Source organism: Paramormyrops kingsleyae, chromosome 7 (assembly GCF_048594095.1).
Source record: "Paramormyrops kingsleyae isolate MSU_618 chromosome 7, PKINGS_0.4, whole genome shotgun sequence".
Classification (NCBI taxonomy): domain Eukaryota; kingdom Metazoa; phylum Chordata; class Actinopteri; order Osteoglossiformes; family Mormyridae; genus Paramormyrops; species Paramormyrops kingsleyae.
The window spans coordinates 26,431,312-26,459,085 of NC_132803.1; the positions used below are offsets into that span (position 1 = coordinate 26,431,312).

The 27,774-nt window shown below is 39.7% G+C and overlaps 2 protein-coding genes across 3 annotated transcripts; one reads left to right on the forward strand and one right to left on the reverse strand.

Annotated features, from left to right (window-relative positions):
- The first annotated feature begins 5,887 nt into the window (after nucleotides 1-5,887).
- On the forward strand, nucleotides 5,888-7,428 carry LOC140592129 (liver-expressed antimicrobial peptide 2). 2 transcript variants are annotated; one of them, XM_072714640.1, is made up of 3 exons: nucleotides 5,888-6,017; nucleotides 6,566-6,708; nucleotides 6,932-7,428. In XM_072714640.1, the coding sequence occupies exons 1-3, from the start codon at nucleotides 5,961-5,963 to the stop codon at nucleotides 6,966-6,968; spliced, it is 237 nt and encodes a 78-aa protein (XP_072570741.1). In that variant the 5' UTR covers nucleotides 5,888-5,960; the 3' UTR covers nucleotides 6,969-7,428. The 2 variants fall into 2 exon arrangements, with proteins under 2 accessions (XP_072570741.1, XP_072570740.1); XM_072714639.1 differs by having other exon boundaries at nucleotides 5,889-6,017; nucleotides 6,563-6,708.
- Nucleotides 7,429-7,477: 49 nt separating this feature from the next.
- On the reverse strand, nucleotides 7,478-23,231 carry scarb2c (scavenger receptor class B, member 2c). The gene is made up of 12 exons (XM_023828728.2): nucleotides 22,925-23,231; nucleotides 22,318-22,475; nucleotides 20,309-20,453; nucleotides 19,689-19,880; nucleotides 19,233-19,324; nucleotides 19,026-19,145; nucleotides 17,603-17,781; nucleotides 14,368-14,486; nucleotides 11,629-11,702; nucleotides 10,233-10,284; nucleotides 9,380-9,532; nucleotides 7,478-8,997 (listed from the first exon to the last, which is right to left on the reverse strand). The coding sequence occupies exons 1-12, from the start codon at nucleotides 23,042-23,044 to the stop codon at nucleotides 8,959-8,961; spliced, it is 1,443 nt and encodes a 480-aa protein (XP_023684496.1). The 5' UTR covers nucleotides 23,045-23,231; the 3' UTR covers nucleotides 7,478-8,958.
- Between the last annotated feature and the right edge of the window lie 4,543 nt (nucleotides 23,232-27,774).

The window sequence follows — 27,774 nt, forward strand, 5'->3', positions numbered from 1 at the left end:
AGTCAAGAAAGTTACAATTGTTCCCTGCTTTCTGAACATATGGGGTAGTCGGGGAGGGAACTTAAGTCACTGACTTGCAGGGGTAGTCACAGGTGGGGACGTGAGTTATTGATCCAGAACTGATGACTTGATCCCCTCCCTGGGGGTTAGTAAACAGACACCTGTTCTAATCAGACAACTGAAAGTGAACATGTAGTAAAGTCTACCATCTCCAATGAGCTTCACTGGAATGTGACAGTCAGTGGAATGTTAAAATTTACATGAGCTTTATTTTCTGTTTTGATAATAAATGCATCCATGATCAGTTACATTAAAAGCACCTCACCGGTATTGCACTGATTATGTGCTTTAGGTGTCACCCCAGCAAATTAGCTACTGTTTTTTCCATAATCATTCTAACCTTGATTTAGAAAACCTTAGAAAACATTTATTTCACACAACTGCGTTATGCCACATGATGATGTTAGCAGTGTTACAGTGAAATGAACTGTCAGGTCCACATTATAAGAAGGGTTTTGCAAGTCCTCACTTCTCCTTGTTGAGGGGTCATGAACCATTTTTTGGTTCTTTAAGACCTAAACATTGTCACCCTTGCAATTTCTGTTAAAGGCAGAATAATCCATTGACATCAGGAGGTAGCAGGGTCCGGTTTACTTTTGCCGCTGTTTTAATCCCTTATGTGTAATCTCAGTATTATAGAGCTTTCGATGTATTGAGTGTCTGGAACACTAGGGGTGTGTGCTCTTTGCTTGAGATGGACTGACTTGATGATTCCAGATTGTGGCTATGAACCGAACTGACTCGATTAATCTGAATGGTGTAGCTATGACCCATAACTGCTTTCACCTACTACATCTACTTTAATTATTCTAGAATGAATGGAGGCAACAAGTTAGTAGCTTGAGGCTACTGACACATGCATTGTGTATTTGAGGCAGAATGGGCAAGAAAAATCCTCCACCAGCCTTTGGATGGAACTGAAGTGCTCTTGTGTTTTGAAATGTTTAGCAGGTGTCAGGAATGTACCCCCCCAACAGCCAACAGCCTGCTCATGGTGGAGAGCTGAAAGGAAGAATATGTAAAAATTTATACATAACGCTTTGCACTGAATCGCATGCTGATAGATATATTTGGCCTGACATTTAAACACATTAGACTGTTACCTTTATTAAAGCAAAGAGCACCACTCATTTCTGTATGATTATGCTTGTTCCTCATTTTTAATATTCTGTTACATGACTCACAGTCTTACGCATCAACCCATGACCTTCTACCCGAATCACTAAAATTGTTTGAATGCGGAGGTGTTCAAACTGTGGGGCACACCGCCCTGGGGGAGCATGGAGGAATTGTGGGGGGGTGGGAAGAGAATTTGGAAAATGAAACCTTTAGAAGTATTTAACATTATCATAAACACACTATAAGACAATGGCAAATTAAAATAATGAAATTTTGATTAATTGTATTTAAAAATTAAAGTTTATTTGGGGTCGCTTGGTGTATATCTGTGGAGGGATCATCCCTAGATGGGCCCTGGCAAAAAAGGTTCATACCACTGTTGTAATGGATAGCTTCCATGACTAACTCAAGTAGCTGAGTCCTGTCATATGGCATAAGATACATGTCACCAGACAGAGGGTAGTTATTTAGGGGATAATAACTAGTGGCACACAGCAGTGAGCAGACCCCATTACAATGTTTTATTTTCCTGTGGAATCTGCCTGGCTTTTACAATTTGTTGGTGCTAAGTGCAGTAATATTGACTTAATTGCTACTAGCAATGTTGGTGGAGACAACGTTGATCCTGTATTTTGACTTTGCAGGACAGCAATGCGTTCATTTTTTGCTTATTTGTTAAAGATCGGGGTAAATTATTTTCCAGGGGTTGGAAATTTCATTAAATGCTCATATTGAGCAGGTATAGGGAGCTGAACAGTCTAACAGAGGACGTCATATCGGAAATGGGGATTCTTGTTGTTCTTCCCCTCTATCAGGAAAGGATGAAGAACTTTCCAGTTGTTATTCACTGTCAAGAGGAGAGTCAACAGTCCTTACAGTACTCAGCACCAGATAAAGTTGTTTCCTAGTCAGATGAGGATCAAATTTGTTTACAAGACTGCTGTGCGATGGCTCAGAACATGGTGCTATATACTGTATGCATCACGAAACCGCCAGTTTCATGTGTGGTTGAATTCTTCCCCAGATGTTGCTTGAAGGGCTAAAGCTACTTCAAAGCCCAAACTAGCTAATGTTATCATACCATAGCAACTACACAGGAATCTGGCAGCCCATTTGCATGCAAAATGGATCTGAAACTGTGCAAGATGATTTCTCAAGAAAATGAGCCAAAACAATTTACTTGATGGGGCACAAATAATGTAGTAGTACATGCTTACTTATGCATTAATTAAAAAGTAACTAAGTGTAAGTTATGCACTGACACCATGTTTGTTGAGTTACATACTGAAATCATATTCGTTAATCAGTCATGATGGTTCATGTATTTCATGCAGGTACTGTATTAGTTGATTTGTTCTTGAGTAGTAATTGAAGTTATTTGTTCCTCATCAAGTAAAGTGTGACCAAACAAACCTGTTTGGTCTGATGAGGATAGAGACAGAAATTTAACACTTGCTAGTAAGAACAAAGGGCTTTCAAGTACTCCGTCTCTTGCTCAATATACTCTTCTTATAGTGAATGACTTGACCATCAGAAACGGTGGCGGCAAAGGCAATATCACATGCTGTTTTCGCAATGCCTCTAGCTCAGGGGTCACCAACATAGCACAACTCACCAGTGAGCAGCATCTAAAATTTTATTTTATCCTGTTGCTATTCTTCTTCAATCACATTTGCATTTACAGTATATAGGTTTGAAAATACCAATATCTAAAAAAAAGCATTTAAAACATGTTTATTATACATGAAGTTTAGATAAGTTTAGGGGGCGTTTCAAACTGGTAGCCCTTCGTATGGCTCAGTACCCGTGAAGTAGCCCTCAGTTTCAAAAAGGTTGGTGACCCCTGCTCTAGCTCTACTGTAAATGAGAAACTCCCACAAAAATTGCCTAATCATCAAATAGCTGACTGGGTTATTGTGCATGCAAACTTGAATAATGTTCACAGGACACACTTCCAAACTTCATGTACAAAAATCCAAACATTCATTTGGCATTCAAAAAGGTCATATTCATTAGTTTCCATGGAAACTGCATCTTGAAATGATTCAGTTTGATTGACAATTTCCATCTGTTATCAAAGTTTCGCAATCTTTCGAGACCAGATAGCCTCCTCCTAAACAGAACTGGAGCGAGAGTGCCAACGGAAAACTTTCGGTTCTCCTCCTTCACCCATCTTCCCCTGTGCACTGACACACCGGCCAATCAGGATACAGGGACCTTCCCAGTTTTGAAATCCTTCTGGTGTAATTCTGCATGACACATCGCACCCACAATGCGAGGAACATGGTGACACTGTTTAGGGTCAGGATAAATGACAAAAAGGGTTCTGCTATACTAACAAACAGGAGCAAATGCTCAAACTCTCAAGTCTGTTCTTTCCAATTATTTATTTACCCTGAGAATACATTTACAAAGAGAAAGTAACCCAGACTCCAAGCTAGCAATAGTGGTGATGATAATGGCTGGACGACCGCGGGCAGTATCATGTGGAAAAACGCTGCTGAGCTCCAGAAGATGGCCGCTTAGTAAGCCAGGCTTCGTTTTAAAGACGACGCGCCGGTTAGACGGCCAACCAGAACAACGACCGGGGTGACAGTCATCAATCTTCCAATCCGGTCCCGACGTGTCTGCCTGTTAGAAGAGAAAAATAAAACACACGAAAAGAGCCTACAGCATCCCCAATTTCGTCCCAATCCGTAACAGACACATCGCAGCCAAAACATCAGCAGCACAAAGACTCTGGCCTGCTGCCAATCTACCCCTGGCCTGCTGGCAGCATGATTAGGGACTTAGCCTCCAGTAACCCATCTGCTCCTAACCTGCCCACCACCTGCTCAGAAACATTGAACAAGCATCTACCACCTCAAAAACGGCACACGTTTGCCCAGGCTCAGGAAGATGACCTGCGAGGGTGACAGACTGCAGGAATGTCTGGAGCCACAACATCTACAAACCAAGGACTTGATCCGGGGCCAACTATCAGCCTTTGAGCAGAAGTCACAGTGACCTATATCAGACGGCAGAGAAAGATCTGGTTACAAACTTCAGCCACGAAATTCAGCACAATCATAACCTCCCTCCTCCCCCGCCCACTACCCAACACCCCATTGTGTGTTCACCAAAAAGCATGGAGGATCTGCCGAAATGCTATATGCACTGGCACTTAGCTCTCTGTCGTCACATCAGCTAGTCCTTAAGTGCCATTCCAAAAGTTTTGCCCCCCCCCCCCTCAAAATCCTATCACCTCTATCCACCTGTGACCTCAGTGGGTTCCCACTATGATAAGTGACAAGCTGACAACACCCATGGCTGTTCTCAGAGTAAGCAACAAGCGAAACTGCCAACAGGACAACTGCAACTTAATCAACTCATGCAAGGATATCTACAAGGAACAAAAATGAACACTTAACGTCTACTCTCAGATCCTTTCATTGGCTTCCCGTACTATTTGCTTATATGTTGGCGCAGGATCAAAATACATTGGCTGACATGCCCGGAGAGTAGACGCCTGGCAGGCCTCTTAGATTACGAGGGAAAGTTCAGTAGTGCCTAGAGTTAGATCTAGACTCAGTAAGGCTTTTAGCCACTATGCTACCAACATGAAAAGAAAATATGCTCTAATGATCTTAGATGTGCCCTAACTGTAGCCACGTTTCAGTTCAAACTAGACGACCACATGTTCTCTTGTGCCTTTGATTAGCTTATTTACTTAGTAGACACTTTAATCCAAAATGACATAGAATTGAGAGAAGAGGACAGTCATACAGTCCTGGAGCAATTGGGGCTAAGGGTCTCGCTCAAAGGCTGGATCACTCTGCCAACAACAATCCAATGACCTTCCAGTCCTGGATACAGAGGCTTAACCAGAGCCGCACATTGCAGATTAAGCACTAAACTTTTAAATGTTCTGTAATTTGTTCTACATCTATCCATCTTCTGACCAGTTATTCGGGCCAACACAGTATAGCCTGGATGGGATACCAGTCCCTCACAGAGCATACATCCAGACATGCTCTACAGGACATTTACAGACATCAAACAGTCTAAGCACATGTCTTTGGAATGCAGGAGGAAACCAGAGACTCCGGAGGAAACCTACACAACATGGGCAGGAGATGCAAACGACATGCAGTGAACATACACAAAGAGAGGAAATGGGGCTCAAACCCCCAACCCTGCAGGTGAGACGCAGAAGTGGGTTCCTGTCTCTTTTATAATATTGCAATTTTAGGTTGACCTGTATTTTAATATGTTCATGTTAAAAACTTTGAATTACCCCTGCCTATGAAATCAGCTATACAAATAAACTCAGTCTGCCTTACTTTAGATGAGTGTTTTCCAAACCGGTCCCTGCCAGACAGTCCACGTTTTTGCTCCCTCCCAGCTGCCGGCATGTGGACTGTCTGGCAGGGAACTTGGAGGCAGCAAAAATGTGGACCGGCTGTGGGTCACTGAAGACCGGTTTGGAAAACACTGCTTTAGGTATTTCATCCAGAATGAAATGTGGCAGACCACTGAGTGATAGCAGCCCCTTTTATTACTTTAACAGCATGTGTGTCAACAATATCTCAGAGTCCAAACACATGATTAGCAGCGAAAAGCCACCTTAACTTAGTATACGTGGAATCATCCTAATTTCCAGGATGCCCTTTGATCACTGACCTGTGGTGATCAGTGTCCTTAACAATTATCAAGAGATAATCTTTTGGAATATAAAAGCTGGATACCTTTCTAATATTCACAGTGCTCAAAGCTCAAGGTATCATCAGCATTTTTCAAACATGAAGACACTTGCCACGTTTGCCTTACTGTTCCTGTGCCTCGTTTCTATCCTCCGGGTAAGATACTTCTAGAAATGCTTCTAGATAATTAGAAATATAATCTCTGCTTATTATCTCCAGTGAGTTCACAGTCTTACATATTTTAATGACATTTCTTTCATAGTCATAATTGCAACTGCAATAATTTGTTTGTATTCATTGGCTAAAATTACCAAAAATGCTGTAAAATGAATCACTTGCAAGGATATTGCACTTTTTAAGATATAATAATCTGCCTTATTAAACCAAGATAGTGACATTACTACCATGCCTGCCTATCGGGATTTTTAGCCTGCTAATGGAATTCGGATACAAGTACTGCATGCAGAAAACAAATGGTAGCATACAAAATTTTGCTTTGCTAAATTAGTTTTTTTTTTAATGGAAAAAACCTAGGGAGTTTCAACAACTGCATTGCTGAATAAAGAGAAGACTAAGCTCCAACTAGAATGAGAGCGGCATACATACAGTATGTAACTAACACAAGTAACACAGCAGGAAGATCGGCATCTCTCTGTAAGTCGGAGTCAGACGCATGAATGACCCATAGGTGTCTGCTTTAGCAGGTACAAACAGCTCCAATTTCCCAAGAAGAGAGTGAAGGCCTCATTCAACGAGCTAAGCGATCGTTGCTATGGCGCTGGAACACTCTCAGACCCATTGGAGCCAGTTGCCGCGACCACTCTGAGTGTGGGACCAAATTTTGCAGGTTAGTGTAATTGCACAAAACTGCTGTTCTTGCCACATAAAATATTAGCATATACAAAAGGCCGGACAGTATGAACAATTAAAATGTGTATTAAAATAATCTAGAATGTTAATTTCTCCAATGGTCATGCAGGTTTTTTCTTTAATTTCTCCTGAAGCTGTCTTGTTAATCATCCTATCAGTCCCTAATGTGATATTTATTCACTTATATTTCTTCTTTACAGGGCACAAACCTGCTCTTTCCAGGTTTTTTCATCATAAAAAAGGGAGGGAAAAATCCTGCTTGGGCCTCCCCCAAACAAGAAATTCACAAACTGACCCTTTTTTAATGGCTTCCCGTTTCAAACATCTTCGGATATTTCTTTATCATCATTCATTAGAGATCTACACATTGTTTTTCCAACATCACTTAAATTTCTGATTAGAACCGTAAACAAAGACAGCATAATTAAACATATTAATATACCATTTAACAAATATACATATGTGACAGAAAAACAACCTAAAATGTCTGTCAAAGTACTGATGTACAATCAACACATTATTCTGGATTCCTGGAAACACTGAGATATTAAATACACTTCAATTTGATTTGTAATATCAGAATTTTCTTGTAAATTAAAAGGCAATCCTTTAGTGAATATTCAATTTATCACCATGCATACAAAACCTTATGCAATTCTAAATAAACAGGACATCTGAATTGATGTGATACATTAGACTTCTTGCTAAGTGCTTGCTTGTACTCAATATACCAGAAAAAATGTAAATACAGAGACAAAGTTTTTATTTATTTGTACATAGTTTTGGCAACTGTACGCTAACAATGTAAGTACTGTTAATATTTCAGTGTTTTTTTTCAATGAGTATTATTGTTGCTGAAGATATTTTGCATAATGAATCAATACACAGATTTTAAATGCAATAAATGATGGTTTGTCGAGTCAAACTCCAATGACTTGGAAAGGGAAATTACCACAATTAATGCACAAATATAACTCATCATTGACACACCGGTTCAAAGTACACCTTAAATGAAAATTATTATTTTCAGTTACCATACAATCCACAGTTCAAAAGTTCAGATGCTTTTCATTCCTGGATCTGAGTTCACAACATCGAACTTCAGTGTAAATTAATGCATTATATGTGTAAGTAGTAAGCTGTAGAGTCAATACTGGGCATCTTCATATTTCTTTTAGTTCAGTTTTTCTATAATAAAAATAGCACAATCAAACCTAGCGATTTTACAATTTAAGACTATGGAGCATATCTGGTCATACAAGACAAGATTTATTTTTCATATAATTCATGGAAGTGATGCTTTTTTTAATAACAAACAGGAGGAAGTTGGATGGCCTTTGGACAGTACATCTATCTTCCAACTGCTTTTCCTGGTCAGGGTCACCTGGAATCTATCCCAGGCAGCACAGCGCACTGGGCTGGGGTGGGCACCAGGCTACGTGGAGGAAAGCCATGGAGATGCACGCAGAATATGCAAACTCCACATAGAAACACCACCTTTGTGGGAATCAGTCATTGATCTCAATAGGAAAAACCCTAATACAAACTATGACACCCCTACCCAGCCTTAACCTTAACCATAAGTAACCAAACAATACAAGACCTTGGCATTTTTAGTTTTCAGTCAAAACATTAAAAAAATGTCCCCAAAAGGTCAAACCAACAGGTTTTTATCACACCGTGGGGAAATTTGGTCCCATACACACACACACACACACACACACACACACACACACACACGCACACACAGGAGGGAGGAGCTACCAATGGAGCCAGATCTCTATGTTGCCTCGGGGCTACAATATTTACAATAGAAGTTCTCACTGACTATTCAAAAATCTCACTGTGAAGGTTAGAGGAAATTTAGCAGTTGTGAGTAGTCTTTGTTAAAACACAGAAATCTTCCCATGCATATGATACAGACTTTGCATTACAGAAATGCCATCATGCATCTATAAATTAGTATATAAAAATGGAATCAAATCATTTACTAAAAATGTTCCCAAAGCACACAACAGATGTTACTTTAACATCAGAGTGCTTACATTAGCCTCCCTTTAGTGCAAAAATTCCTTGAAACCATGCTAAAAGGTGAATAAAGCAGATTTCTTCAACAAAACCATTGTTTGTTATGAAAAAGCAGGATTAGAGTTTTAAAGTAACACATTCGATACAAGCAGCTGATTTTGTGACTTTTGTCGTCTCATGATTCTTTGTGCTGCTGGAATTATGACTTCAGCAGAGGCTCCTGTTCTGCTGGAGTTGACTGAGAAGAAGAGCAAAGTAAAGTCAGTATGTTCTATAACAAACTGAAATCCATTCCGTATCAGGTATACACCACCTAATTAATATTTAAATATCTTTGTGCCATATCAAAACAATTAACAGTCATTTACTAAAAGAAATCCACTCAAACTGCACATTGCAAAGTTTAAAACGTTTAGATTAACTGTACCTATCTGTGAGAGTACATTTAGGCTAGTTAGGAAGGCTGGATTTAAACTGAAACCCTGAAGATACAGTAGGGAGCAAGGATGCTACTCATATTATTATTCTACAAAAGAAATAAAAATGGGTGGAAATGTAATAGATCGGCTTTTGATGCACTAGATCATCATGTATACCAGGTACTCGCATGCAAAACCTACCTCAGGTCCTCGCTGCTTGCACACAAGTATGATGAAGATGACACCAATTAATATCGCTAGTCCCATTATGAAGAAGGGGATGTTAATAACTATCGCCCCCTTAGTGACCACCTCCCTCACGGTTCTGGCCGACCCTTCGTCGATAATTATGCTCTGAAAGAGAAACATTACTATATGAAGCAGGCAGCACAGATCAAAGAGTGAAGCAATTTCCCAGCTTCTCCACTGTAAATAGCTCAGAGTTTTCAGCATGTTTCTGGTAACGTGGCCCTTATCTAGAGGTCTGTGTTTTAACGATGTGGTCGCAGGGATGTCAGGACCAGGGTGGCAGCGAATGAGGGAACTGGCAGGTTTGTGTGGTCTATTCCCTGCCAATTAACCTATTCGGAAACGCTGGAGAGCGACGAGAGGTAAGGAGACAGAACAGACAAGATGGAAAATGGAAGAGGGAAGTACTGGCTGTACTCTGGTCTTCCTATAAATTGCCACCTGACAATCCCATTAGGATGCTGGGGCCCCACCCTTCACAATGCTCAGCCTGCATGCACTCTGACCTGATTCTGAACACACCCTCCCAAAGACATGCATTTCCCCCACTGCTGGTGTTTCATTCATTGGGTTTTTGGTAAATAAAGTGCCTCTCACGTGAGCCTGCCCCTAGCTGCTCTGACTCCACCCATCTTGTCATCTTATCGAAATCGGCAAAATGTTCTTAGATGATGTGGATAGTGACAGTTTCTGTCTATTGTTTGTATAATTTTAGCATACATTGTTCTCATTCTGATTGTGAAGGAACAGGTGGGACAATGAGTGCCAAAAAACAATACAAAGGTATAAGGTTTCAAGGACTTACTTCATTGAGATACATCACAGGAAACACTAAGTCATTGACATTACCGGTCTGGCTGCAGGAAAAAAAAAAAAAAAGAAAGGAATAATGTGTTAACTGACCTTTCCCCTACAAAACATCAGACTGAAATTCATATTAAGACCCCATAAACTGCTTCTACACATAAGAAAGCAGTTGTCCATTTTAAAATAGTGTAAACGTGGGGGCACAAAGAACACACCAGTGTGAGAAGGAAAGAGCGAAGATAATGATAGTTAAGCTTGAAATAAGATACCAGATCATTTCGGTTTAATGGAAAGAGTATGAGATTCTGATTGCTCGTTCACATACAGAACAACATATTGAGGCACATTTCAATATAACTGTATAAACAGGCAATTCAAATAGAAAATCATGTTGGGATCTACTGTTTGAAATCCATTTAAATTAGACTGGTCAACTTTGTTATATTTATATAATTATATTTTTTCCTTGTGCTGTACAAGATTCCCAAAGCATTAGATCACATTATTAATTGTGACATATTTATCAAGGATGATCAACCCTCTATTGTAAGATATTTTCCCACCCTTTAGGATGTTTGCTGTAGAACATTCCATGAACTGTTTTTCCATTCTGCCAGTAATAGCTACAAAATGCTGGGGTGATTAGGAATGCCTGAGCAAAGAATGGATTCCATCTTGCTACACGCAACAAAGCCATAAAATTGTGGATGACTGAAAGTCGAGGAGAAAACTATGAAGATTTAGCTCTAGCAGAAGTTTTGGCACAACACCACAAATTAAACACAGGGCTTGAAATGAGATTGTCTGCTTCACTAAAGCTAGACATGCTCTTCTGAACACCACTGTAGTACTGTAGTCATTTAAAGCTTTCTTTTCATCATACTCCTCTGACGCCTCTCAGTAAAAAGGTGTCTTTAACCTACAGAACTGCTGGTGACTGGATTTTTAAAAAAATATATTTATTCACTTGTAGCACCATAAACCCTTGACACTAATGCAAGAAAATTCTGGGAGTTTGGCTTTTTGAGATGCAGGGACCAAAAATCAAACTATATATGTTCAAAATCAATCAGATCTCGTCTTGCCTATTCTAATGCTTCGAACAGTATCTGGTAGTTTGCTTTAATGAGCAAATACCAAGACGGTGGCCAAAGAGTGTAAATGCAATTTATGATGATGGTAACTGTGATAAATAATAATTGACTTTTAAAAATAGCTACAACAAATGACATGGCTATGTTATTGCAGGCGCAGTTACACATTTCTTTAATTAATTTCTTTGTGCGTGTGTGTGTGTGTGTGTGTGCGTGTGTGTGCGTGTGTGTATATATACACTTGACACAAGTTATCCTACAGCACAAGGTCCCAAGGTTATTGGCTGACAGAAATCTTACCTGAAAGCTGAATATTTACGAACAAACACATTTACTTGTATTCGCTTGGCTGCTCTCAGAAGAAAACCTGTGAGCTAAGAAAAGAAAATGGGTTATATTTTCCCTTAAAATTATCATTATGTCTGTGGTTATATTACAGCTAAAAGCTTTTTATTTTGGTAAGGGGCCTTGTCAAAATGCATCAATGAATTTTACAGTGAAATTACTTTTCATATTGTTGCACGTTACAAATGAGACATAAAATAAATATTTTTGATCCATAGCATAACGATGTTAACCATTCAAACAAGGGCAAGAAAAGTTGTTTTTCTGTTTTTATTAGCAGTGTAAAGAGCACGACTTAACAGCCACAACCTGTCAGAACAATATACCGAGATAAGAGATCATCATGCTTGGAGGACTTTGACTCCTCTTTAGTTTATTAAATGAACAAGCTACTGAAATAATCAATAAGGAAAACTGAAGTAATTTGTCATCATAGCCAACAGTATGGCCTAAGTATAGCAGGCTTTATCAAGAACAAATAGTTAATTAGGCTTATGCCGTACCAGCTCTCGCCAAGCACTATTGTCTGGGAATCTGGCTCGATCCCAACTGCCAACGTCTAAAGACCCCTGTTACAACATGATAGAACATACTGCAGCTTATTACTCAGGACTTTGGCCTGCCTAGGCAGGACGAGATGAACTTCCCTCTTTAAGGAAGCCACGGCCAGGACTAGAGAATTCTGTTTATCACTAATAAGAACTTTTCTTATCTAAGAAAGCTGTTTTCTCTCACACTTAAGAATTCAAGTCCCCAAACCTAAGAGCATAATAATTACCCTTGATTTATAATCTTTGTTTTCAAAGATCTACTTTAACTATTCGTTAATTTTGGAGTTCCTGTTTGTGCTAACAGATTTTTTTCTTGTCACCTAACCTTTTTGGTAAATTAAGAAGAAAACAAGTATAAGATAGTAATGCGTAAAAAAAAACAATAAATATAATACATAACAGTTCATAAAGACTAAGTGTTTATTTGTGTTTTGGGGTACAATAATAGTATTTAATCAATTGCTTCAACGCATTAAATAAGGAGAAATGTTTTTTTTTTTCTTGTTGCCACAAATCTTATCTTTAGGTATATAAGGGAGTCTTGCATATGTGTGTAATGAAGGCTTTCAACTCCCATAAATCTCAAAACTGAGCATCATGCCAAAACTACATATGGAAATTACTGAATGAATTCTTCAAGTATTAGGAAAAAAATTACATTTTAACAGTAAAACCTGCTGGTGAAAAGGAATACGACATATCACAAGACCGTCAGGTGACATCGGAATTTGAGGAAGGGCTGTTAGGTATACAACAGAACTAAGGTAGACCCTAACAAATTAATTCAGAGACACTGGCATTTTCATCAGCCCTATTCATATGTGAGTATTGCTTAAGGGTTAAATTCCACATTAGTATTTACATGAAAATGTGTTCAGAAAACACCAGAATCAGCTGACCTAAATTTAACAAGCAGAGCATTTAAAATGAAAATGCAAGAAGTGAACAGGTAACTAACCAACATGTTTTGCTTATCCAAAATCAAACTGCACGTTGCGGTAATAGCATGGTTTCTGCAGCTGCAGCAAATCAAAAACTTGTCTCTACTGTACTATACCAGTGGAGGGAAAAGTATGGTTAAGAACTTTATAATAATTATGTAAAGTAATTGCAGCATTCTTTGATTTCTGGATTTGGTTTTGACGCTTCCTTATCGATGGTTCCCTGGTTTCCCAGTGGCCTACCCACTGATATGACGACTAAGTCCAATCCAACCTCAGGCCGTCCTATTCATCTTTTACTTTAAACTTTTCCCTTAATTACAGTCTTCTCATAATACGTCCCAACTGATACAGCTTCAGGCCAAGTCATTTGTGCTTCAAGTGAAACGTCAGGCTTGAATTGCTCAGGAATTTACTTCTTTGTTTTCTGTCAGTCTTATGAGTCTTTGCCAGCACCAAAGTCACAGAGCATCAATAGTCTTTCTGTCCAGCTTCTTTATTGTCCAATATTCACACACATTGTGTCACAGAAAAACAAAATATTATGAACAATTCTGATCTTTGTTCTTAGAGATACAGTGCTGTGCAAAAGTCTTAGGCTTTCATACGAAATGTTTAAAGCTATTTATCTGGGTAGTATATGCACTTTTGCTATGAACAAAAAACATTATGAAAAAAAGCATTAGAACATATGCAAATAAACAAGAATTTCTTCTGTTCTAAAAAAAGTCACTTATGAGTAGTCAATGATGACTATTGTGATGACTAGATGAATACCGCTTCAATTCCCAAACCTTTTCTCACGGGCACCTCAGCCATTCCATTTATTCATTAAATTTCAATGCTTGCTCTATTAATTAATTAGCTGATTGATTGACTGATTAAATTAGTTATTAAGGTCTTGATTAGCCATACAAGGTGTCTAATGACCAAGTAAAAAAAAAAATGCTGCAATACTGGAGTGACTTTAGGAGAGATTTTGAAATGGCTAAGCTCACAAACTTTAACAGACATAATATCATAGTTTTATAGCAACATGAACATCATTTAAACATCATTGTATTTGATCTCCTAAGACTTTTGCACAATATGGATCGAAAGATCCAAAATCATTCACTGCAAAACAAGCTTTAGTTCTGGCAAAACTCTGACATATCAGCGAATCAAAATTGTACAAAAAAAGTATCCTGCACTTTACTTACAGGGTTGACATCGATAACGGTCTCATGGTCCTCCTTAACTGGATTCATCCCAAATATGTCATCGACATATTTCTTATCAGCTTGATAGAAATGAGGGGACGACATGATTATTGGGGCCCCTACAGGTGGAGAGAAGAGATTTCTCAGGCATCATGTTTGTATCATTGTGCAGACTTCACAAGACGTCTAATGTCATTCAAATAAGGATCCCAGTTTTTAATGTTTCATTCATCTAATAAGAAGCTCAGTTACATACTCAAGCCCATGTCTTTTTGGCCTGATACTATTTATAGTTATCACTGATATCAGACACAGATGTGCAGATTAATGTACAGAAACAGCTCAAAAACTGATCCGGCCTTAAAAGAACAGTAAAGATTTCTTACTCCCTGTGGTCCTACTTCTCCCTCTTAGTCCATGAGATTATAAAAGGTAAAAACTATTGCTCACATCAGGCACATTAGTGAGTGCACTATCACTGCTGAGAAATGTGATCGGCTATATACATTTTTGCTAATTTGTTCCATTAATTTGTTGCGTTCATTCTGATGGCGAATGCCTTATCCTTCAAAGGCATACGGGGTGTGATACTTTTATTATACAATTAAAACACTGCTTTAAACATTTTCCTTTTCATAAACTGGCCATTAACTTCACGTCTCTGAAAGGAATAAGTTCCGCTGAAAGGATGCCAGTGCCTTGGCAATGGTGCAAAGCAGTGCTACCAATGACAAGAAACATGTGAGGCTTCTATACGGTCTGCTGCAGCCCTGCCTGAGATGGAAGAGCTGCTTCTTCACAACAATAAAGAATAACCACTGGCTGATGCAACATGTTTACATTTGAAAATTATGTTATTTAACATTATGATACAAAGATAACACTGTTACGCTCTGAAACCTGTTACTTTGTTGTCCTGATGTGTCCTCATGTCTCAGTCCCTGCCATACCAGAGTCTATGTTCACCACTCAGATGAATGTTAAATCACAAATCCAGTGGTCTTTGAATCAGGTCTTATGAATTTCTTGATGCTGAATTAAATAAATCAGGTGCTGTTTTCTATTCAGAATTTACTTTTTTAAACAATATGGTACAGAGCCCCTAAGGGGACAAACATGAATCACCTAGAAAAAAAAATTATCGGTGGAGCAATAAAATGACGAGTATTTTTGCGAGACCTTGGAATACTTTTGTTGGAGTCATTTTAATACAGGAGATGGCGGCTCTTTTAAAATGAGTTACTTTCTTTTTTAACAGCCACTATTGGTTTAATACTAGCAGAAGCACAAACAAGGAAGCCAACAATTTACTCAACACTCATGGTTGCACGGTAATGAATTGTAGTATTTCTATAACAACCATTACACAGGTATGGCATTTACTATTACCATAAATACACAAATACACATACTAATTTACGCTACTTAAAGATACGTAAGGGGACGGTGCAAAGTATGCTGGGAACTACATAATTAGTCCTACTGACCAACCCTGCAGAGTCAAATTATGTCAGCTAATTGTAGACAGTAAATGGGATCAGAACAAATGAAAAACTTCGCCTCAGGGACCCTAGACAGGGAGATCGCTGAAATGGTGATCATTCCTGAAATGACATGGTATCGCTAAAACAACGTTTGATTCCTTCGATTATGTTTGAAGTGTTCGGCCAGGAGGCAGACAATTTATGCCATCTGCTGTCACATGTGTATAATGACATTTAAACTCTAGTCCTGGAACAAAAGATGATCACAGTTTTTCAGATGTCATTTTTTGGGGAAAAAAAAAAACAGTGTCTTATATTCGGGCCAATATGGTATTTAGGGATTACTCATTATTAATGACCAGTGTCCACTCACTACCAGTGACCGTTAGTGAGCAAAAGCTGTTTTCTAGATTTCTGAATGGGTGGATTTTAATTAATATTAAAATTTTTGCATGAGCACTTCGCGTTCAATAACTGCCCCTCTTACAGTCTCTGGTGGTGAATGGACAATTATTTGTCCACTGGCAATTATTTATAAATGCTGGAGAATGCCAGTTATTTATAAATAAAGTATTGTGAGATCTTGCAAAAAGACTTCCATTAATTATTTTCTCCTCCCATGTACGTTTCTGTATGTCGCTTTGGATAAAAGGGTTTCCTAAATAAATTAAATGTACAAAATTTATTAAAAATGCATGCATTTTTCTGAATTGTGGTTACCTATCAACCTGAAAAAAATTTGGGATGGGCCAATCCACGTTTTCGTTTCTGATTCGATTCCGATACACAACCTCCAATACCGATACAAAAAATATATATATTTTTATATTAAAGATATAGATAATATGTAATATTAATATTTATACCATACATATTGTTTTTTAACTAGTAAATACAAATGAAAAAATGTAAGCCAAAAAATCTTTAATTAGGCTACTAGAAACATACATAACGTACCGTTACACCTCGTTTGTCTTGTTTTAAGGGTTTTTGTGGCATTTGCAGTTCAATTTCAGTATCTTCCAAGAGAGTATACACAAGCAACGAATGCTTAAAATGGCCCACAATGTCCCACTGGGAACGGCGTCACTTACACTTCACAAGCTGTAGCGATTGCGCAAACAGCCCAAGCTAGCAACTCCCAAATCATATATTGCTTTTTTTTCATATACTTTCATTTTTCCATACTCGTGTTGTCTCGCACAATTGCATGTGCTTTCTTTAGTGCAGGGCACACACTAAAAACTACTTCCACCTCTCAAAACTTTGTAAAACTGATTTTACAAAGATTGCAAATTGCTGTGCTACTAGTTGCTGTTAAAAGTGTAAAATACGCCTAGATCGTCACCCAACCTTATCTGATCTTACGCTCCTCTTGCTGCAAAGGGTATGCGCATGACGTCACCGCAGGCAAAAGTCACTGCGCTCACACCCACTGAGTGGCAAACAGACTGAGAGGCAGCGTTAGCATTTAGCTTGAATGCCGAATTAACACGTCTAAAATGGGAAACAGCTGTCGTGCGATTGATTGTACAAATAGATTTAACAAGAAATAGGAGCTACCTTTTAGGAGACTGTAGAAAACTAAATAAGTATCGAACATGGATCAGTCACGTATGGCCGATATCCGATCCATCAAATAGGTCTGGATTGGCGCCAAAACTGATCTGAATATCGGATATGTGCATCTGTATTATCAATGTTTACGTTAAATTCTCATGACCGTCCTGTCTACAAAATGTCACATTTACCTTGCTTACAAACACTGACGTTGAGCAGGCCAGATCCCAGGCAGTTTCCAGCCGGCACACAGAATCCTGCGTTGGCTGGGTTTTCAGTGATGTTGGCAAACACCTCTCTGGGAATCGTGAACCTGTACGCGGGAATGTCCATCACATACAGCTCCTTCTCAAACAGGGCATAGATCGACCTGCCGTCATCACACAAGAGACAAAAAAATAAATAAATAATTATTTTTTGTACTCTACCAGTGCCGACAATTCAAGTTAACTGAATTGATTTCCCCTCAGTATGAATCATTTGTCAAAAAATAATCTTAACATTCTATCAAAAGTGAATTCCATTAATAAACAACCCCAGTTTAAATTTTACGGAAACTGGAGGGAAATTAAATGCCAGCATAAATGAGAGCCTAATCTGTTCAGCCTTGAGCAAAGGAGACAAAGAGTGGACATGATCTAGGTATATAAGACTAACAGGTCTGGATGCTGTTCAAGCAAATAGTTACTAGTTCTACAAATAGTTATTAGTTAAAATACAAGGTGGAAATTAGCAGGGTTTGAGAAAGCACTTCTTCACACAGCCTGTAGTTAGAGTATGGAATAGTCTTCCTGTTAGTGTAGTGCAAGATAAAACCCTGGGTTCCTTTAAATCAGAGCTAGATAAGATTTTAACAACTTTAAGCTATTAGTTGAATTCTCCTCTTCTGTTTGTAAATTTCCTATATTCTTATGAAAAGGCCAGACAGAACCAAGAATCAACAAGGACTAATTAATAGAGAGGTGTATCTCCATCTCTGAGGCTGATGCGATACACATCTTGATGTGTATTGCACAATCCGATACGTTAAAAATATATATGAAGCAACTACTAATACGATACAGTATGATTCACCCCATTGCGATTCAGAGCAATTCAACGCAATTTGATTCAACACAATACGTTGCAAAAGAATGTGAGCTCATGCAATTCAATATGATAGAGGTACAGACAGTTCAGAGAGAGGGAATCGATAAAAATACAAAATTACTAATCAAAAATTATTGGTCACATTTTGAAATGATAGAGGCATAGAGCCTCTACTAATAATTCTATATTAATAAATTGGATTTTACAGATGCAAAGATGTTAGAGATATCGCAAGTTCATCCCAACTTGTATCCAGTGCACTTTTTAAATCAGGGAATATGAACCGGGAACGTTTGTGCCGACGCACCGACGAGAATCAGTGAATCTTGCCATTCCTACTAAATAAGAATTCTTTCTTACACATCATACCTTCTTCATGAAGTAAATCATTTAAAATGTTTCCCAACATGAACTCTCTGAGGGTCCCTGAGGACCGGATTGAGAATCACTGATTTAAAATGCAATACTAATTGCTTCCTCATTCAGGATGAAAATGATTATCTGGCCTTGAATTGGCCCTCAAACCTGCAGAGGTCCGAAGAGAACATGTAGAGCATCTCGTCTTTGGAAATTATGGGATGGAAGGAGGCCGCATTGGTTCCATTTATCATATTGCATTGATCTGTACTCCACCATTCCAGATTGCTGTAGGCAGAAGATACAGATTCAAGATAAAATGACTGCACAACATCCAACACCCAAACGCAGAGATTATGCTCAGACTGACTGTACCTTTCATTGCGCCATTTAGCCACTCTGGTAAAGTCTGTATAATTTTGTTTTCCAGTGAAGAATATGTATTCGCCATCATCAGTTCCATTCATCTAAAATAAGTACAATTTAAAAAATGAATCATAAAGAATGAAACCAGCGGCTCATTTAAGTGAGCAACAAAACATTTTGATGGTTCATTTGAATCGCAACCTCATTTACACATATTATGGCTTGTTTCAGCTACATTCCAAATCGGTTGTGTGCTGACTATTGAGGCAACTATTTAAAAATTATTACTGATGAGAAGAAAAAAAAGTGTAGATTTGCACCAGTAAAAATGTGCTACAATTACAAACAGGTACCCGGAGAACAAAATTTTTATAATATTATGCTCATTACCATAAAACCCATACTGTAGTGCAATAATGCCAACTAAAATCTAACAATACAATTCTAGCAGGAAGAGAAACCTACCTTGTAGAAAAGGCCAAAATTGGGATCTACTTCTGGAGAAAATGTATGCAGAAAATTGAGAACATCATCTGTGTATCCCCACAGCAGATCCCCAACCTTACGAGTCACAAAGAGTCCTTCGTTTTTTGATGTCATGTATGCAGAGATAAGCTTGCTAATGGTGGAATGATCCTTAAACTTCTCCATTACAGTCTGCCAAAAGGACAACAGGAAATCATTTGAACAGTCATGGAATAAACCTACTCAAAGTCAAAGTGAACGTTACTGTTATTACGCAAATGCACAATGAAACAAGGTTATACACAAGAAACAACAATACAACTGAAATCCAGTTTTCATTATGAGCCCTTAAATTGGTGTAATTTACCTAGCCATTTTCCAAAACGGCAATATGGAAAAATACAGAACTTATTATAATTCAATTAAGATAAACTGCCTCTGATGTTTAGAAATATTACAATATTATACTGCTATGTCAAAATAATTATACATGACATGTGACCATAAAAATAATGCAAACTGGCAAAGTAAGCTTATATTTTCATTCACAAGATGTCTACAGCACTTCAATGCAAAAATGTATCGAGGGGTACAGGAGTGAATTACAGAGCCCAGCCTACCACTGCAGGGATGTTCACGGTCCTGATGAGGTCATCTTCAAGTCCTCTGGACATGTTGGGCTCAAAGATGTAGGTTTTGGGATTGACTGCAGATATTTCATTACCATTATCTAGAAAAGTGACTTGCTCCATGGGACGAATTTCTCTGCAGGAAACATAACATTCTGAGTGAATGAAGCATCAGACAATAGGGTCGCGGTGAGTGTGGAGCCTATCGCAGATGGCACAGGGCATGAGGCAGGGGCCACCCTGGACGGGATGCCAGTCCACTACGGTACACATATTTACATACATGATCACACAAGGCCAATTTAAAAATATCATGACCAAAACATGTCCACAAGCCCAATTAATTCCCAAGAAAATGTCATGACGCATTTATCCTGCCAGAATGAGTTTCAGAATCCTACTGGAAACTTAGTTCTATTTCCATGCATCATCCATCTTCAACCAGCTTTTCCTGGCGAGGGTCAGTAGCAGCACGCCTAGTAGGTCAGGTGACACCTCTGTGCCATCATATTCCCACAAACCCCAAGCAGCCATGTGAAGGAGAAGGGTCGAGTTAAAGGGACGGGATGTGCTAAGCTAACGTGATGAAATGTTGAACTGCACTGCGGATTTAGTTGAGAGGTGAATGGAACTGTCTCGTTTCTCAGATTCACAGATCATGTTGGATGGAGGCAGTTGGGTCTTTTTGTATATTAATGAAAGTCTGAGTAATGATGTCAGTGTCCCCTTCCTTACACAAGTGCTTAAACACTCCCGGAAAACCTGCCTTTTTTTCTGGTCAGTGTTTACATCCAATCACATGCCTCTTTGCTCCATGCATGCCATACCCTAGCCCAAACCAGTAAAGGATACTGACACTACACCTATACTTCACTCTTACACATTTTTTACACTTAGTGCCCTTGCACCCATTTTTATACTTGAAAGGCTAAGATTTCAGAATCAGAAAAACTTTATTGATCCTGGAGGAAATTGCTCATGTTACTACTAAACAGTCACACAGAGACACAAGACAAGAACGTAAAAATATAAGATATAAGAAACTGAAATAAAATTATAAAAGAGAAACTCTGCGCTATATACACCATGATATATACATAAGCGAAACAGAAATACGATATATTAATAGAATAAATACTGCTGAGTGATTATTGCACGTAGTAACACATAAATTACCAGATGAGTATTGCACATCCGAGTAGCAGCAGGTTTACTGCACAGGCTAAAGTATGGGCGTGTGGCAGGATGGAATTTATGTTTAGCGTCTGAAGGCTGGGTGTGAAAATGTGAAAATATTTTAATTTGAATGTGTAAATATTAAGTTCTGTACATATCTGTATATTTGTGTTGCTTTTCTTTAAAATTTCATGTATAAGAGTGAAGTATCTACCATGTCAACCTAGTTGGCCAAAAGACTGTCTTTATATGTCCAGCAGCACACTGACTCAATGGTTAGCAGTGCTGCAGGTTCAAATCCTGCTCCCTCTGTGTGTGTGGCACATGCATGTCGCCTAATCACCTCTGTGTGCCCTGCAGTGATTACCCCAGTACCGTGCTGGGGGGGGGGGATAGGCTCCATGCTTCTGACCAATAGAAGATGGATGGATATATTGAAGGCTCACAACTATTTTCACAAAACTAATGCGCTGCATTTTACTTTTACCCAATCAGCTAACTATTTTAATGCAAATCAACCATATAACGTACCACCATTTACATTTGAATAATATTCAAATAATTTAAATAATAGTACATAAATAAATTGTCCATGTTCAAATTTTCAACATTAAAGAGAATGTTATTCAGATGCTGAATTCTCAGTGAAATGACCATTAAGAACAAAGCCATTAAGTCCAGCATTTCACACTGTGACGTGATGCGTGAGCTTCGAGAAAACTATGTAGACATAAACTTCTTAAGCACGGAGACTTACTATCGTTCAGTGATTACCTACACTGACACGAGAGGGGTGGACCCGTGACAGCCCTCTTGAGAGTTACCTGTAGGTGTAAGGCCCAACCTCAGTCACTGACGGATTCTCTCCTTTCAACACCTCCGATGGGTTGGACACGTTGAAGAAGTAAAATTGCATGTAGACCGGGGGCGATGGATTCACCCAGGCTTCAAATACATCCGTGCCATTTTTTAGCACAATCTCCTGCAGATTAAATCTGAGTTAGTATAAAACCACAACTGTATGCAACATGTAAAGATCAAAATAATTTGTTGCACTCTAGCACAAAAACGGACTTCCGCCCTCTTCCATTTTTTCGTGAAAAGCTGTTTAGCACCCTTTTCATGGGGAACTCCTCAATTCGCCTGACATTAAAAGACATTTGCATTCGCTATAGCTTTCCTATTTCGGTAAACATAAATATTTAGAGTACATTCAGATGACCATTAAAGCTCATTATAAACTTGATTCCTTGCTTGTTACAGAACGGCAGGAATGATTTGGAAATAAATCATTTGCCAAAGTCTGAGCAGAACAATCCTATAATTTAAGAACGCAGTTTTAAAGGTACACTGTCCCGGAAAACGGATGCGTATTTAGTTCATGTTTTACTACGCATAAGTAACAACTGTACAACATCCCCAAACAAATACCTTTTTCATCGTTGAGTGCAGGAAGTTTGGAAATACGTGAAACAACACCAATGCGATGGAGACAATTAATAACAATACAGAAACTACACCAGTACCATACAGACAAATTTTTGGCGGCATCGTGTAAACTAAAACTAAGTCAAGGTTCTTAATGCCGAAAACAGAATACAATAAAAAGATGACACCTTTGGCATCATTTACTATCTATCGTGTGACACTGGTTTTGTGTTACGTCAAAATTTAACTAGGCGAAACGTATAGAGCGTCTATAACATCAAACTCGATCGGCACGGAGAGCGCCGGCGCCGATCCCGTGTCAGCCAATCACAGAACGGGATCTAACGTCCCCAGTCCCAACCAATCGCAGGGATTTTAACTGAGAATGAAAAATGTAAAGAAAAATGGGAGATGTAATTCCTGATTGTTTTCATTGATTTGAGTCTTTGGAGTTCTTTCAGCTAGAATATACACTCATTGGATTGTTCACTTCCCCCCTCAGTATCTTGTCACTTGTCACTTCCGCATTTTATGTTATAGTTTTGTTTATTGATTACATCTTGGAGATTTCGTATGCACCGGTTTGGGAAGTCACCGACGTAATCTCGTTCTGTTTCAGTTGTATTCTTGAATCTTTGACTCTTTTCCACTCGCAAGGGTTTGCGGGGTGGGGCAGGGTTTTGATTCCCTTTCATATTTCATATGGGAGGTTAATAAAAATATTATATATGAATATCAAAATTAAAATCTAATCTAATGTGTATTTGTAGTGTTTTCTTGGAACTAGTACATCTCATAAGGTTGAACGATAATATCTTTTTTAAAATAATGTACCATTAACAACATATTTGATAAATGTAATTTCTGTATTCTTTTAAAACGTACCATTGTATTTTATTTAGAAAATTCAGAACACAGTTATCTGGAGTCTAGCCTCTTCGCACTGCTTTTATTTTAGAACGGGAGGCTTCTAAAAACTTCCTCCGCTGGATGATCATTTATACCGTTAACCAAAAAAGGGGTGAAACGAATACCAAAGCAATAACCGTTTTAAATTTATATATTACTGGCTCTTCTGAAATCAAGGTCACGCTGGCAGTAGAAATTGTTTCCACTTCGTTTGACAGTGCAGTGCTTATTAAAGACTGTTGCTGGCGTTTGTTGAAGTGTTGTTTTACGTGTACATAGGTCACAGGAAAATTGACTCGCTGATAAGCAATCTGGTTGAAAATAGAACCAAGTGAGCACGTGCCTCATCCAGAAGTTTCTCATGGTTTTTTTTATTACAACGATAAGTACACATTGTTAAAAAAAAACATATTCGCAACACATGCAACTATATTAATAAAGGGAAGTTGTGCAGAAGTAAAACTATAAACTTGCTTATCCGCTAAAAACGATATAATAAGCTTCCCAAAAGAAGCCAACATGTTAGATTAGCTGACGGCACCGTTAGCTGACTCCTGCAGTCCTGTGGTTTTAACCCCCCTCCCCCTCCTCCGCTCTGCATGTGGCGTGCCTTTCAGTGCTATGCATGAACATTCTGAACATTCTCATGTCCTCCTGCAGTCAAAGGACATGCAGTTAGGGTATGTGACATCTCTAAATTGCCCTCTAATAGTGAATGACTGTATGTGTGTGTGGAATAGGTTTATATTACATTGTGTGGACCAGATGTCCCCCACAATGTAATAAAAAACTGTTTTTTACATTGTGGGGACATTTTCAGGTCCACACAAAGATCTGTGAATGCAACCAAAAAAATAAAAATGGCAAAAGTCTCGTATTTAGTTTGGTGACTTATGGTTAAGGTTAGGGCTGGGTAGGGGTTAAGGTCATCATGTGAGGATGTGTTTTCCCCAAAGAAGTGAATGAAGAGTCACCACAAACATATAATCACAAGTCTGTGTGTGTGTGTGTGTGTGTGTGTGTGTGTGTATGCACATGCACATGTCCTGTGAGGGACTGGAGTCCCACCCAGGGTGTACCCCAGCCGTCTGCCTTGAGTTTCCTGGGATATGCGCTGTCAGCCCCACTGTGACCCTGAATAGGATAAGCAGGTGGAAAGTCACATCATGAAATCTCATGGAGCTTACAAAACACAGTTTGCAATGTCTTATTCATCGCCAGCATTGCTGTGCTGTTAGGTAGGTCACATTCTTAAGCAGTGATGTTGAAAGTCCTCCCTTCTCCAGGCTATAAATAAATCTTTTGCTAAATTTTACAGAAGTTGTGTGAAGTGGAAAAAAACATGCTTATTAATTTTGGATAAACTATGAACTATATACACATTGTTTTAGAGCACACCTTTCATTAATGCAGCAAGTTTAATTAAATCATTATGCAGCAACTCCTGAAAATGTTCAAATTATCTGAAGTGTACACTGTCCTAGGATAAACACCGTGGTGTTCTGGTTGTGTACATTCTGTGGCCCTGATGACACTAGGTTTTAAAATGCATCTTAGGGAATCTAATCACAAAACACACTTCACCATCTACACCTGTGTCTATTATGTGTCTGCAGGATGTCCAACTGACCACTTGTGATTAGATTTTGTTACTGCTTATGCCACTTCCATTAGAAAAGCAAATAAAGTTATTGTCACACCTTCACTGGGAACGCATCAGGACACTACAAAAACTATGTGGTCCAATGTGTTCCAGACCACCTTGACAAGTGGCTTTGATGACTGGATTACAATGCATCATGCTGGTTGTTTAACCTTGAATTTAGTACTGTCCACTTGGGATCTGATCCCCCAAGATGTATTTTAAAAACAAATGTAAACAGAGCTTTTGTGATATTTAAGGGGTGACTTCCTCCACCCTACAGCGTCACATGGACAAGAGTAAGACTTCAGAATGATCTGGATGACTGATTTTTTTTTCTATAGGAACATTATTAATGTGGGTTTAATGTCTCAGTAGGTAGCACTGTTGCCTCACACAGTCAGGACTGCAGGTACAGCTCTTAACCTGACTCTTCTCATATGGTGTATGTTCTTCCTTTTATAAAGAGTGCTGGTCCTGGTGGGGGGGGGAGGGGGGCTAATGCTCCTGTGACAACAAGCATGGCCCCCCTGTGGCTCCCCTAAATGCATAAGATACTTGCATCTGAAATAAACATATGTGGCCTAAACTTCTTATGAACTGAAAATAATCAGTTCAGCCCAAGTCTCCAGAGCCCGAGCCCACCAGCACCCATCTTGCCAGATCCAGGCTCACCAGGGCTTGTCTCCCCAGACCGAGGCTCACCAGGGCTTGTCTCCCCAGACCCCGGTTCACCAGGGTTTGTCTCCCCAGATCCAAGCTCCCCAGGGCTTGTCTCCCCAGACCTCGGTTAACCAGGTCTTGTCTCCCCAGACCCAGGCTCACCAGTTCTTGTCTCCCCAGACCCAGGCTCACCAGGGCTTGTCTCCCCAGACCCCGGTTCACCAGGGTTTGTCTCCCCAGACCCAAGCCCACCAGGGCTTGTCTCCCCAGACCTTGGTTAACCAGGGCTTGTCTCCCCAGACCCAGGCTCACCAAGGCTTGTCTCCCCAGACCCAGGCTCACCAGGGCTTGTCTCCCCAGACCCAAGCTCACCAGGGCTTGTCTCCCCAGACCCAAGCTCACCAGGGCTTGTCTCCCCAGACCCCGGTTCACCAGGGCTTGTCTCCCCAGACCCAGTCTCACCAGGGCTTGTCTCCCCAGACCCCAGCGCTCATTCAGTGTTTGCAGTTGTCTCAGGCTCTGGTCCTGGTATCGTCATTCTGTGTCCCTGAGAGGTCTGGGGGGCATGGATTCCGGTGATGCCCCCCAGACCCACTGCTGATGACCTTCCTTGCACCCACAGGCTATCCCCAGATTCCCTAAGGGCCTGTATAACCTACTCCGGTCATTGCTGTTCCATCCTCGCCAGCTCCCGTCGGGCTGCCGCTCAGCCCAGTTGAACATCCTACCACCAAGCCCGCGGCAGGCTACACCACTACCCAACATCCTTCGCTGTCCCATTCCCAGTCCTTCCTTAGACCCCTGATGACCTACAGACCACAATCTGAACCTGCACATTTCTTCCTCTTCCATTTACACCCATTCCTCTTAATGATGTCACTTTAGTTGCTTTAGTTACCCTTATCAATTAGGTCCCGCTGTCATTTCCCTGGTTCTGTCCCTGTTGGTTGTCCTCCTGTTGCATGTCCTGTCAGTCTGTTGCCTGTGTTTTCCATTCTGCCTACCTTGTCTCAGTTTGTCACATTCCATCTGTCTCGCCTGGTCCCCATCTGGTGTAATACCTTAGCCCAGTCTTTCCTGCTGTCCCCCAGATGGTGTTACTGTTTTGTGGTCTCATGTACCCTGTCCCAGTCCTGTCAGTGCCTTTTGTACCCGGAGTGTGCACATAGGAAAGGGGGTACTGTCAGGATCGGCCCCTGTCCTGTCTGTTGTTTCCCTGTTATGCCCACTAGTGTCGCTGGCCATCCTATTCTGTGTTTCCATAGTTTCCTTAGGTTTAACATCCTTCATAGGTCTTAGTGTGTTCACCTGCTTCCTGAGCCGCCACATGGCTAAATAGGCTAAGCGGGCTTCTCTGATCCAAGCAAGTGTACACCACACCTGACCTTCATCAAGTTCCTGTTCATGCTTTTTTCCTCAGCTGGTCATTGCATGTGTGTTACTGGCTATTGGTTTTATTTTCAGGGTTGTAGATGTTGGCTTGCGTTCCCTTCCCATTCCTCACATGCAGTTTTGGCTCTTGTTTATCGTTTAACCTTCCTGCTTTGCTTTGGCCCCTCGTGGTTCCCTTTTGTTTCTGGTTTCCCATGTCTTCAGTTCCCAATAAAATCCGTTTGTCACGCCTGGCTCGTACAATCCT

What these genes read in the sequence shown, in the direction of transcription:
- LOC140592129 (XM_072714639.1), top strand. Translation starts at nt 5,961, where the DNA reads ATGAAGACACTTGCCACGTTTGCCTTACTGTTCCTGTGCCTCGTTTCT. An exon ending in GCCTCGTTTCTATCCTCCGG is followed by an intron (nt 6,018 to 6,562) that starts GTAAGATACTTC and finishes TGTCTGCTTTAG; the next exon opens with CAGGTACAAACAGCTCCAAT. An exon ending in TGTGGGACCAAATTTTGCAG is followed by an intron (nt 6,709 to 6,931) that starts GTTAGTGTAATT and finishes TCTTCTTTACAG; the next exon opens with GGCACAAACCTGCTCTTTCC.
- scarb2c (XM_023828728.2), bottom strand. Translation starts at nt 23,044, where the DNA reads ATGCCGCCAAAAATTTGTCTGTATGGTACTGGTGTAGTTTCTGTATTG. An exon ending in CCGTTATCGATGTCAACCCT is followed by an intron (nt 11,703 to 14,367) that starts GTAAGTAAAGTG and finishes TTCTTTTCTTAG; the next exon opens with CTCACAGGTTTTCTTCTGAG. An exon ending in CTGTGATGTATCTCAATGAA is followed by an intron (nt 9,533 to 10,232) that starts GTAAGTCCTTGA and finishes TTTCTCTTTCAG; the next exon opens with AGCATAATTATCGACGAAGG.